Below are 13,812 nucleotides of genomic sequence, written 5' to 3' on the forward strand. Positions count from 1 at the left end.
AGCATTCTGTCCCGACACTATTAATTATTAGACTAGCCTTCTGCTTCTCGTAAATCGCATTTATACCTGGTATCATACCACTTTGAACAGCCATGACTTCCCTCTCCCACAAATCCTGAGAACTGTATTTGTGGCGGGTGCTGACAATTGTCTGGAGACCTCTATTCCCCTCACAAAGCTACAATTGCTAGAGTTCCCTGGGAAGAGGGGTTGACTCTTAAATCACTCTGTGGATTGTAGGTCTGTGAAGGGAATGGAGGAGTCTCCAATTTCCCCCACCCTTAACAAATTACACATATCAGGAATCCCTTGGGGGAAGACATGAATGCTCAGCAGCATGAGAGTGCTTTAAATGGGCAAATGGGGTCTCCGTCTTCCCCGCAATGGTGAGATGTGTTGTCAATTCATAAATTTGCATCTATACATAGAAAATAGCACATGCAAGTTGTATGTTTATCTACTTCCTCCAGTGGCTTTGCCACTCTTCAGGCGAACAGCACAAAGCAGTTTAATATAAATGCTAAATCAAGTAAGCAACACTTATTGCTACATAATAATGCCTGCCAAGGAATTGCTTTGGGTGAGATCACTCCTCAACCGGTTGCATCACCAATGAATAAATTGGAATCATATTGGAAATGAAATCATCACTTCCTCTTGGAGCAATGAACACCTGGTCAGGGAATGGAAGAAACAACTGAATATTGTGAAACCAGTTTAAACTGTAGGGTTCCTGTGTGCTCTCAGCATACAGTGGTACCTCGGGTTACATACGCTTCAGGTTACATATGCTTCAGGTTACAGACTCCGCTAACCCAGAAATATTACCTCAGGTTAAGAACTTTGCTTCAGGATGAAAACAGAAATCGTGTTCCGGCGACTCGGCGGCACCAGGAGGCCCCATTAGCTAAAGTGGTGCTTCAGGTTAAGAACAGTTTCAGGTTAAGAACGGACCTCCAGAACGAATTAAGTACTTAACCCAAGGTACCACTGTACTTTGAAAAGGCCGGAAGAGAATCTTTCCTAAATGACTGAAGGATCAAATTGCACCCAGAACATTTTATGGCAGATTACGCAGATGATCTATGAGATATAAAACATGCCTTCAGGCTACTATCCAGGAAACATTTTCAGAAATTCAACTTGGGAGCCTTGGCTCTTAAGATTTATGTGAATGGGGTTTCTACCACTGAAGGTGGCATAAGAAAGACCTCGTAATTATTTAGGATTTGTTAATAAAATCCTGGCAAGGTTGCTCAGTGCCTTCCCTTTGTAACTGATGGATCTCAGCAGGCCCGTATTTAGGTTTGATGAGGCCCTAAACTACTGAAGGTAATGGGACCCAGGTTTGTTTTACTTTACAATTTTTGGGGGGTGGGGCCCTAAGCTATAGCTTAAGATCTCAGCAGAAGGCTGCTCTGACAAATAATCTTACTGGGATTCCTGTGCCAGGAGACAACTACTTCTGCTCCCTGGGCTGATGGATCTTGTCATCAGAAGGCAACTACAGGCCAGTTAGATGGGGTTTACCACATATGACGAAAATGTGGGCCTTAGTTTAACAGATTATTCTCCTTTTTCCAAACCATGGGGAAAAGAACATAGCTGATTTTGGCAAATACTACTGCCTCTACTACATAGGTCACCTAGAGCCATGTTCTTCAATCTTGGGTCCCCAGATGTTGTCCATGGTGAAATAAATGTATTTGTTGCAGCATTTGATCCTAGAAAAGAAAAAGAAAAACCATAATATTGAGTGCCTGAGTCTGGATAATTCAGGAAACTGCAACAGCAGTTAAAAGATCAAGTGTCTGTCTCTGGGCAGGGCAAATACTTTAAGCTAAGCTTCCTCAACCCGGGGGCTTCCAGATGTTTTTGACTACAGTGCCAAAACTTTAGGAAGTCATCTGGCTGGAGAAGGCTGCAAGCTCACCCCACCCCAGTCTTTGTGTGTGTTTCCATCATCTGATTAAAAGTGCTTTTGTAGGTATGTTTATGCTACTGTATAGTGATGAATGGTGGCTGCTACTTCTCAGAATATTTATTTTAAGAAATGCAGGGAGAGCTATGTATCAGCAGTATGATAAGGTGTGTTCCAGGGTGATCTCTGCTTTGGTATTTTGGAGAGCGAATTTGGTTCATTATTTCATTCATTTTGACTATTGGGATCCACTATCTATTTGTTGGATCTCCACTGGCTTTGACTATGCATTCATTCACTTGGTTTTTTATTTTGTTACCCACGTTAATTTTCTAATCTTTTCCCCTCGATGGGGACAAACTCCCTGTGCTGGCCATTTCTGTAAAATAATCTTGACAGCCTAAGTTTTATTTACAGAGAGCCTGAAAGCAATTAAGAAGTTCAATATGTTAGTCAAATAATTTGTGACAAGGTGCATACTCTGGTAACTCATGTTCTATTGAGCAAAACTGGAATATTGTCTAATTGCTAATTAAAGTCAGCAGCTGCCTAGCCCTCATAATTAAACTATAACCCTCTCGGGGAAGCATTGGTGACTTGAATCTTTGCCAGTGGCTGTATCCTGGGCAATACTGTCTCAATCTGGTAGTAAGTATTATATTTCTCAGTTGCTATGACTGGAAATAAAGTTGAGTGGGTTGTTTCAGATGTATTGTTATAAGAGTTATAATTTTGCTAGCCTTTTGTTTCTGCTTGAAGTGGTTATATAGCTATGGATTTTTTTAATTATTTAATATGCAAGATGAAGCAGGTAATACTTGTTTACAAGCAGCTAGATCTCATCCTCTCATGGTTTTCTTTCCCTATAGGAGCAGGCATTTTAGAACGGAGTATTTTAAGACGCATTGTTATTTTGTCTAAATCAGGGATGGGGAACCTGTGGCCTTTCATATGCTGTTGGACTTCAGCTAGTGTTTTCAGAAGATTTAGCTTTATCATACAGCAAAGCATTTCAGGAGCAAAATCTGAAATCTTTGTGAACAATGTTTTGCTAATATGCACAGCTTTTTTTCAGTGGAACTCAGTTCTGGCACCCATTCTAAGAGAACAAGGGAGGTGTTCATGGTGAGTTCTGGCACCCCTTTTTCTAGAAAAATAGCACTGTTAATATGTTTGTTGTATGATGGGGTAGGTTTTAAGAACAGTAGATTTATCGGCATCCTAGAAATTGAAATGCTGACGGATTTAAATTATTTTGATGGCGAAACATGAGTGTTCAGGTTTCTTTGAATGCACTGTATTCTTGGAAGCAACTTTTCTATTGTGTGTAAAGTGCACTAGGATCTAAAAGAAATATGGTAAAGTTTTGGTCTATATAGATGGTTATTACAGTGGTACCTTAGTTCTCAAATGCCTTGGTACTCAAACAACTTGGAACCCAAACACTGCAAACCTGGAAGTAAGTGTTCCAGTTTGCAAACTTTCTTTGGAAGCCAAACATGCTCCGTTTTGAGTGTTATGCTTCCAATTTGAGTGCCACACTTCTGTTTTGAGTGTTATGCTGAGGTCCGTCTGTTTTTGCTATTTATTTTGGGTTTTTGTTTTTGCGGCTCTTCTTTTGTTGTTTTTGTGACTGTGTGGAACCCAGTTCAGCTACTGATTGATTGATTCATTGTGTGACTGCAGTACATTGTTTACTGCTTTCATTTTATGGCTCAATGGTCTTGTTAGATAGTAAAATTTATGCTAAATTGCTGTTTTAGAGGTTGTTTTTAAAAGTCTGGAACGGATTAATCCATTTTGCATTCCTTTCTATGGGAAAGTACACCTTGGTTTTGAAACGCTTTGGTTTTGGAATGGATTTCTGGAACGGATTAAGTTTGAGAACCAAGGTACCACTGTACTTCTTCTTTTTCCTTAAAAGAAGAAAGTAGATCTAAGTGTAATCCAAAACAAAGCTACTCAGAAATAAGTCCATTTGGATCCAGTGAGGCTTACTCCAAGGTAAGTGGGTATAGGTTGGCACCTTAGTCTGACTGGTGGCCCTCCAGATGTTGGCCTCCAACTCCCAAGGAATGGCCAGTGCCAAGGAATGATGGGAGTTGGAGTCCCACAACCCTCTCCCTCAAGAAGTTGTGGACTCTCCTTCCTTGGAGGTTTTTAAGCAGAGGATGGATGGCCATCTATCAAGGGTGCTTTAGCTGAAATTCCTACACTGCAGGGGTTGGGCTAAATGGTCTCTTCCAACACTACAATTCTATGATTCTATAAACATCTGGAGGGCAACAGCTTCTTCATCCCTGGTACAGGTGTGTACTAAAATAGTTATACCCTACAACATGGGACATGTTTGCCTACATTGGAAAAGGTGGCTACAGCAACACATATGCTATGAACATGAATGAATCACAGGGAAGAATATCAAGGGCGCCCTTCCTCCTTGCAACAGGCCATCGTATTGCAAGGAAAGGGTGGGAAATCTGTGACTCTTCAGATGATGTTGTAATGCAATTCCCACTATCCCTGATCCATTTCCAGAAACTTTGAGCAACATGTCAACAGTGCTTTATTTTGGCAACACCTCTAGGAAGTAGTTTCCTTCCAGTGGATCTGGACAACAAGCTGAAACATGGCAGGACAGAGTTAGTGATTTAGTGGAACTTGTCCAGAGGAGAGCAACCAAAATGGTCAAAGGCCTGGAAACGATGCCTTATGAGGAACGGCTAAGGGAGCTGGGCATGTTTAGCCTGGAGAAGAGGAGGTTAAGGGGTGATATGATAGCCATGTTCAAATATATAAAAGGATGTCACATAGAGGAGGGAGAAAGGTTGTTTTCTGCTGCTCCAGAGAAGCGGACATGGAGCAATGGATCCAAACTACAAGAAAGAAGATTCCACCTAAACATTAGGAAGAACTTCCTGACAGTAAGAGCTGTTTGACAGTGGAAATTGCTGCCAAGGAGTGTGGTGGAGTCTCCTTTTTTGGAGGTCTTTAAGCAGAGGCTTGACAACCATATGTCAGGAGTGCTCTGATGGTGTTTCCTGCTTGGCAGGGGTTGGACTCAATGGCCCTTGTGGTCTCTTCCAACTCTATGATTTTATGATTATTAGAAGTCCCTGTGAGTACTGTCACAAAGCCCTGATTTAACATTTATGGCTTCATGGGAACTGTAGTTTGTTAAGGGTGCTGAGAGTTGTCAGGAGATGCTTCACAGAGCCACAATTCCTAGCACCCTTAGCATAATACAGTTCCCAGGATTCTTTAGGGGAAGCCATGACTGTTAAAATGGTATAAGTGTGCTTTAAATGTATGGAGTGGGTGTGACCTCACTTACTTTTAATCCAGTTTTGTTAAAAATGGTACAGTGGTACCTCAGGTTAAGTACTTAATTCGTTCCAGAGGTCCATACTTAACCTGAAACTGTTCTTAACCTGAGGTACCACTTTAGCTAATGGGGCCTCCTGCTGCTGCTGCGCCACCAGAGCATGATTTCTGTTCTCATCCTGAAGCAAAGTTCTTAACCCGAGGTAATATTTCTGGGTTAGCGGAGTCTGTAACCTTAAACGTATGTAACCTGAAGCGTATGTAACCCGAGGTACCACTGTATACTCCCTGTACTACTCTTCCTTGCCTCTCTTTTGAAGAAACATCTAACAGCAGAAGACATTTACCCAACTATTAACTATTACCCAATTCTTTTATTTGTACAGGCAGCAAAGAAGAGCGTTTGGCTACCCAGCATGGAGCTCTCTCTGGCCAATATATTCTCGAAGATTGTGAGCATCGTTGGATTAATCTCTGCACTGACCCTTGTCACAGTGTACCACCTGCTGCCTAGGGCAAAAATATCCAGGATCATGATATGGTGAGTGTATCTCTAGGAAGGTATATGGAATGATTTCCATGTCTTAGGTTTAGGTTAGGTTTATGACATTTGCACCCCCCACAACAAAAATGTGGGATGTCATCCATTGGGAGCAGTCAAATTCCTTGTTTTCCTAGAACAGATATGCAAGGGGATATTTGGTCCAGCTTCTTAGCTAGCAATGCTTTGCTAGCTTTTCAGCTAGCAGAAGCACTGAGATTAACCCCCTCCCCAATAATGGGGTAGCTCCACATGTACATATTTGTAACTAAGTCTGCCTTCAGGGATCCAACTGTGAACTGATGTGAGTAAACTTCTTTTATTGACTTTAAATAAGATTGCAGTGTCTTTATTCTTTTAAGAGGGATAAAAGGGAACTTACCAGGATCATACAACCCAATACTGAATTGTATGATAGAGAGGGTTACACAAGCCTGCAACCAGCTATCTGCTGTGCATGTAAAAGGGGAATGTAAACGCTGCTAAGTGAAGGAACTTGCTAATGAAAGTTAGGAAGGATATTAATAAACAATATCTCTTCTCCTGCCTCCCTGAACATTCCCACAAAAAAAGTCCCAAATGGATTTACAATGAGGATAAAAGACAAAAATAAAAAATACATCAACATAGAATAGTACAGCCAATCACTGCCCAAATGCCCAGGAAAACAATTGGTTTGATGGCTGGACTGAATTATACCCATTTCGCAGATGGGCAATCCGATGCAAGCAGTAGAGCTGCAGAAATCCTAAAGCCCCTACTTTAATTGTGTGACATGGCAGATAAAAAGGCAACGCAATTCTGGGCTGCATCAATAGGAGTATTGCATCTAGATCAAGGGAAGTAATAGTGCCACTGTATTCTGCTCTGGTCAGACCTCACCTGGAGTACTGTGTCCAGTTCTGGGCACCACAGTTCAAGAAGGACACTGACAAACTGGAACGTGTCCAGAGGAGGGCAACCAAAATGGTCAAAGGCCTGGAAACGATGCCTTATGAGGAACAGCTAAGGGAGCTGGGCATGTTTAGCCTGGAGAAGAGGAGGTTAAGGGGTGATATGATAGCCATGTTCAAATATATAAAAGGATGTCACATAGAGGAGGGAGAAAGGTTGTTTTCTGCTGCTCCAGAGAAGCGGTCACGGAGCAATAGATCCAAACTACAAGAAAGAAGATTCCACCTAAACATTAGGAAGAACTTCCTGACAGTAAGAGCTGTTCGACAGTGGAATTTGCTGCCAAGGAGTGTGGTGGAGTCTCCTTCTTTGGAGGTCTTTAAGCAGAGGCTTGACAACCATATGTCAGGAGTGCTCTGATGGTGTTTCCTGCTTGGCAGGGGGTTGGACTCGATGGCCCTTGTGGTCTATTCCAACTCTATGATTCTATGAATTGGAAGCCACTGCAAAAGCATCCCTCCAGTTGAAAATCCATTGTCCGTTCATTTTGCTTCTCTTTCTGCTTTTAGGTACAAACGTCAGAAAAGGGGTGTGGCAGTGAATTATGTTGAGCACGAGGGCTACAGGTTCTGCTACTTCTGCCGAGGGGAACCCGGACTCCAGCCATCTGTGTTGATTCTTCATGGATTGGCTTTCAACAAGGACATATGGTTAAATACAATCAAAGTATGTTTTTGTCCTTCTATTCAGGCAACCATGGTTGCCAAATATAGGCTAGTGCAAAACATATTGTGCTGGGGGTCAGGGGAGTCCTGTACTTTTCCACAATTGTGATTTGTTTCAGTTGGGCTAGTGTGGGAGATCATTCCACCCAGTGCATTGTGCTAGAGGACAGGGCTAAATTAACCCTACGGCTTAATAGGAGCTGTTCACTTTCCTATTTTGCCACTATTTAATGGCCTCCCGCTCAGGACTCTGTGCAACATTTATACACTTATACTGGAGAAACATCAGGGTGTTCTTTGACAACAAAGAACCTCAACTATTATTGCTTTGATTCCTTGGCGTCATCGCTGATTTGACATCCTTTCCCAGTTCCTTCCGAAGGACCTCCACCTGGTCTGCCTTGACATGCCTGGTCACGGTGAAACTACATGTCTGCTGAGAGACAGTTACGCGGCGGTTGATCAAGCTAAAAAGATACACCAGGTACAGTCCAGCTGTCCTCAGGTGTGCCTTGAAACCTGGGAAGTAAGAGGTTGTGAGAAGATGGCCTCTTTTTGTGTGGTGTGGTGTGGTGTGGTGGTGGTGGTGATGATGAGGGAGAGATGTTCCCTGACCAAAAATGAAGCATTGCAGTTGACTGTGGTTACTGAAAGGTAAAGGTAAAGGGACCCCTGACCATTAGGTCCAGTCATGACTGACTCTGGGGTTGCAGTGCTCATCTCGCTTTATTGGCCGAGGGAGCCGGCGTACAGCTTCCGGGTCATGTGGCCAGCATGACTAACCCACTTCTGGCAAACCAGAGCAGCACATGGAAACGCCGTTTACCTTCCCGCCAGAGTGGTACCTATTTATCTACTTGCACTTTGACGTGCTTTCGAACTGCTAGGTTGGCAGGAGCAGAGACCAAGCAGCAGGAGCTCACCCCGTCGCAGGGATTCGAACCGCCGACCTTCCAATCGGCAAGCCCTAGGCTCTGTGGTTTAGACCACAGCACCACCTGCGTCACTAGGGTACAAACCAGGTCTGCTGAGCAGCATTGGCTGGCAGGGCAGTGGGGTGGGACTGCGTTGATGACCTGGGGTCCTAACCCCCACCCAACTGTCAGTGGCACTTGCCAAGGATGGGAGTGGTGAGTTTGGCCACTGTGAGAACGAGATACTGGGCTAGATGGGTCATTTGCCTGATTGCTCTTCTTATGGTCTTCTCCAGAAGTTCTTACAGAGACCTGGGACTTTCTTGGAAAATGTCCCAAAACCAGAACCTCTCAGCAATACAACCTCTCTTCATTCATGTTTCAGTTTGTTGAGTGCATTGGTCTGAACCAAAAGCCTTTTCACCTGGTTGGCACGTCCATGGGGGGAATGATTGCTGGCATTTACGCAGCTCAGTATCCATCTGAGGTATCCGGCTTGTCCCTCCTTTGCCCACTTGGTGAGTATTTAGATTTTCAAGGGAGATCTGAAGGCGATTAACTCTGAATAAAGAAGACATGATAATATGTCTGAGAATAACAAGGGAGAGGGGGGTTGTTACTATGGGTTGTAGCCAATACTCGTCCTTCTCAAAGCAGATTCATTGAAATAAATGAACTTAGGACTCCCAAATTCAGTGGGTCTGCTCTGAGTAGGATCTAACCCCCCCTAGTGCTAAGCTACCATTCTGTAGCATGTTCCAGAACATGAATGAACAGGGATGATGGCAGATCCATGATTACAAACACCTTGGACAGGCCACCTTTCTGTCCTCACATACCCTCACTTAGTCCCAGTATGTGCATAACCTCCTCAGCCGTCAATCATGCCAACACAACCCTGACAAGCAGCAGGTCGGAATCCGATATTTTGGAATTGGTTTGCCGCTATATTCCTTCTCTAAGCTGTGCACTCTCTGCCAACTCTTAGGGCTGCGATATCCGGACGATAATAACAACGCCTTCAAGCGCCTGAGGGAGCAGTCGATTAAGTCGCATGATGTCTTCAAACTTGGCTTATATCATCCCAGCACAAAAAACATGCAGGTGAAGAAGGCAGCCCTCCAAAGATGCTCAGGCCCAGGGATGTTGCTTAAAAAAATTCAGCTAACTTTGACTCATGGTAGACCAGATGTGGTGAACCTTTGGCCTTCCAGATGTTGCTGAACTATAGCTGCCCTCATTCCTGTTCATTCAGCGTGCTTCTTGAGGCTGATGGGAGCTGTAGTTCGACAACACCTGGAGGGCCAAAGGTTCATTATGTCTGTCCTTGACCCATTGAAGTTAATAGCCACAACTAACTTAGGTCCATTAATTTCAATGGGTCTCCTTTGAATAAATCTTAGTTGAGTACAACCCCAAATGCTTACATTTGCTATATGCTCTTGAAATATAGAAATAATGCAGCCCATCCCTTCAGGGCTTGCGATCTAAAGAAACAGAGGGCACGTGAGGGAATCACTGCCACTGAGGCCCTGGCTGAAGAGGATAGGAATGGCTTAGAGGCTCAGGGGAAAGAGATTGGGGTAGGGAGCTGCTGTACTGCAACCCCAAGCATCCGTGCCTGAAGGAACTACTTTATATGAACCAAAACAAGGAGATCCTGATTATCACCCCTCCCTTTGCCTACATAATGGGTAGGCAAACGAAGGCCTGGGGGGCCGGATCCGGCCCAATCACCTTCTAAATCCGGCCCACGGACGGTCCAGGAATCAGCGTGTTTTTACATGAGTAGAATGTGTCCTTTTATTTAAAATGCATCTCTGGGTTATTTGTGGGGCCTGCCTGGTGTTTTTACATGAGTAGAATGTGTCCTTTTATTTAAAATGCATCTCTGGGTTATTTGTGGGGCATTGGAATTCGTTCATTTATTTTTTTTCAAAATATAATCTGGCCCCCCACAAGGTCTGAGAGACAGTGGACCAGCCCCCTGCTGAAAAGGTTTGCTGACCCCTGGCCTACATTGATGGAACTGTTACGTCCTGTTGCATGATGGGGTCCTATCTGCCTTGCACTTCGTGTGAATGACTCACCTCTTTTTTCCCCTCTCCTTAGCTGCTAAAGGGATATGTTGCCGACTGGAGACAACAGAATGCTTTTTTGGTAAAATGTAAGTACGACAGCAATAATATTACTGTTGATGTTGTTGTTTGTTACCTGCCCTTCACGTTCTGAGGCTCCAGGGCGGGATAGAGAATGAGACTCTTAAATCTCAAGGTTGTGGGTTCAAGCTCCACACTGGGCAAAATATTCCTGTGTTGCAGGGGGTTGGACTAGATGATCCTTGGGATCCCTTCCAACTCTATGATTCTAATTCGAAACTCAACAGTAAAAACGGTTTAGGAGCTACTTAAATTCACAAGGATAGGGTGGGCCCTAAAGATACACATTTCAAGTTTCAAAGGCTATGGTAAAAGCATGTGTCTTCAGCAACTGCCAAAATCTGTCTAGTGAACCCATTTGAAATGCAACAGTAGGAATGATGCCTTCCTGAAAAATCTTCACTCTACCTTTTGGTTTTTGTTCCAAAGGTTTTTTAGATCTTTCCAACCCAAAGTCCAAGCACAGCCTTCATGACAGTATGAGCAATATTAGCGCTCCCACACAGGTCCTTTGGGGAAAGGATGACCAGGTAAATGCTTTATATTCACGTGGCTTCTACAGCTATAATTGTAACAAAACAAAAAAATCCATTGTTTGGATTCCATAGTAGGGCTTGCCTACCTATGAGGCAAGCTGAGGCAACTGCTTCAGGCGGCAGGATCCACAGCGGCAGCAGATTGGAGGCATTGCTGGTCTCCTCCCATCCCTAGGGAGAAAATGGTGTGGGCTGCCCTCTGTGGTCTCCTGGGCTCTGCACCCATTAATGAAGCCATCATGTACTGTTGTCTGTGCATGTGCAAGTGATGTCTAACATGTACACACTAAATTGCAGCTAGGAAGCCAACAATACCGACTCTTTTCTTGAAATTAAATAATGTCCAAAACTGTTGCAGAACATATGGCTAAAGAGGAATATATGCAAAGTATTTACATTCACCTGCTTATCGAAGCATGGGCTAAGTTTTTCTTAGCTGAAGATTGCAGCTTCTTCCTTAAACATTCAAACAAGCTGTGTCTTCCTCTCTTTCCAGCGCTTGCACTCAGCCTTCTGCACATTGCCCAGCTAAGCCATGCAGTTCCTTTGTAGCCTTATGAGGCTTTGCCTCTGGGTGGGAAAAATATTGCGCCCGGGAAAGGGAAGTGGGAGTCAACAGACACTCAAGGAATAGTTTAAGAGAAAAAGCTTTATTTCCACCATCCATGAACTGGTAGAAGGAGCAAGTGTGATAACTCACAAAAAGCATGCACGAGTTCACAGTCATGTGCACAGAGCATATATACCCATTCCAGTTCCCTCCCCCTTTCTCCTACTTCTTCCAGAGTCCTGCCCCATGAGTTCCTCTGAGCATGAACAGAAAGCTGTCTTGGGACTATTGTGGACTCTTGGCGCCCTTCCCAGGAAAGGGGGGCGGGGTGAGAAGCCAAGGGGTTTCAGAGTGTTCAGATATGTTTCAATCTCTTGTTGTGGCATAGTTCCCGGAAAGTCAAATGTACTGTTTGGCAAGGTCAACTATAGCCTGAGAAGCGACCTTTGTTACAGCAGAGCGAAATGTTTCTGATGCTTAGCTAATGCCTTTTAGCTGCTGAGAAAAAGGATTTTGAAAAGCTTTGAGAAGCTTTGAGCCTGCTTTGGTGGGGGGTGACTTCAGGCCTAGGTGGGGTCACCTGTCCTCACCTCCTACACCTTCTGAGAGGTATCCCCTTTCTCCTCCCAGCAAACTTCTCTTTACTGCTTCTTTGGGAGAACAGCAACTTCTCTACTTTTCTCTGTCACATGCATTCACACAGAAGCATTGGCACTGCTCTCCTCTATTGCATTTGGAGAGAGAGTTATCTAAGGCTGCCTCTTCTTCGGTGCTCATGGAGATGCAGCCATTACACTCAAGTACCCCCGACACAAAACAAAATGGAGACTGTAATAAGATACCTCCCGTGTGACCAAAGTTAACCAATCACACGAGAGTTACTGGGGAACATTCCAGAATTAAACACACAACAAAACACACATTTAAGCATTCCCAATTAAATCATTATACTTAACAAGCTTAACTCTTACTTACATTTTCAAATTGGATGGAAGCTGGTTTGAGCGGAAACAGCAGTGTATCTCAAGAAACTGAACGCCACAGATAGATTGTGCTGAGCGCTACATGTAGTTTTTTGTTGTTTCGAAAAAGAACTCCAATGCTGCTTACAGCAATAAAATATGCAGACAACAAAACTGAATCCACAAAATGCATTAAGCAACTACCAAAAAGAGCAACGTTCTAAAATACAACCAGTTTTAAAATTTAACAACAGGAGGAATTCCATGTTGCATTATGGCAATTGTGCTGTCAGCGCAAGCATTTCAGCTTGTCAGACTGAACGATTCCCACTCTCCTCCTCCTTCATGCTGCTATGGGGGTTCTCCTGGGGGGTTGGGGCACAAGGGGAGGGGGGGCGGAAGCCCTGTTGCTCTAACAGAAGTACTTGCAGGGGCTTCCACTAGTTAGTAGGACTCATTGATCGACTCCTGCCCCAAACAGCAGCTCATAACCTGACTCAAAAAAAAAAAAGTCAAAGCACTTTGCAAGATGTGAATAACAATGGGAGGTAAAACACCGATTCTTTGTTGTTCAGGTGGCTGACTCGTCTGGCGCAGAAATTTTAGCCCACGCCATTCCCAACTCCCAGGTGCATATGCTGGAGAGATGTGGACACATCATAGCATTTGAGAGGCCCAGGAAATCTGCAAAGCTCCTCTTGGAATTCTACAATTCAGTTTGCGACAAAGCGGAGAATAAGAAGTTGGCATAAACCTCATTCAGGAGTTTAAGACGCTGATGTGTTCCAAGCGACTTTCTACTCTGGAAAGGAAAATATGGATCTGATATCCAGGATGTCTGTGATGGTTTCCTTCACTGGTCATTAAAAAGGAAGAGGCTGGTCTCTGCCGCCTGTCCAACAGATAAAGTTCGGTGTACAGTGGTACCTCGGGTTAAGAACTTAATTTGTTCTGGAGGTCTGTTCTTAACCTGAAACTGTTCTTAACCTGAAGCACCACTTTAGCTAATGGGGCCTCCTGCTGCTGCCGTGCCGCCGGAGCACAATTTCTGTTCTCATCCTGAAGCAAAGTTCTTAACCCGAGGTACTATTTCTGGGTTAGCGGAGTCTGTAACCTGAAGCGTATGTAACCTGAAGCGTATGTAACCCAAGGTACCACTGTAATTTGTTTATTTACTTACCTTACTGTCAAGCTGTCTCCTTTACTTGTACAAATTTTCATACTGGTGAAATGACCTATGGGCATAAAATGCAAAAAAAAATATTAAAATTGTGGCATTTTTTGTA

The 13,812-nt window shown here is 43.8% G+C and overlaps 1 protein-coding gene across 1 annotated transcript in view; it reads left to right on the top strand.

Annotated features, from left to right (window-relative positions):
• Window positions 1–13,812, top strand: part of LOC309363200 (uncharacterized protein) — a 32,123-nt gene extending 18,311 nt beyond the window's left edge. Inside the window, exons 10-18 of the mRNA XM_081899306.1 lie at window positions 2,986–3,046; window positions 5,632–5,786; window positions 7,250–7,406; window positions 7,776–7,889; window positions 8,705–8,837; window positions 9,308–9,423; window positions 10,432–10,486; window positions 10,908–11,008; window positions 13,102–13,812. Of these exons, the coding sequence (XP_081755432.1) occupies window positions 2,986–3,046; window positions 5,632–5,786; window positions 7,250–7,406; window positions 7,776–7,889; window positions 8,705–8,837; window positions 9,308–9,423; window positions 10,432–10,486; window positions 10,908–11,008; window positions 13,102–13,278 (1,069 nt within the window). The 3' untranslated portion in view covers window positions 13,279–13,812. The remainder of the gene's footprint in view (window positions 1–2,985; window positions 3,047–5,631; window positions 5,787–7,249; window positions 7,407–7,775; window positions 7,890–8,704; window positions 8,838–9,307; window positions 9,424–10,431; window positions 10,487–10,907; window positions 11,009–13,101) is intronic.

This window comes from Podarcis melisellensis, assembly GCF_964234715.1.
Source record: "Podarcis melisellensis genome assembly, chromosome: 2".
NCBI classification, from domain to species: Eukaryota; Metazoa; Chordata; class Lepidosauria; order Squamata; family Lacertidae; genus Podarcis; species Podarcis melisellensis.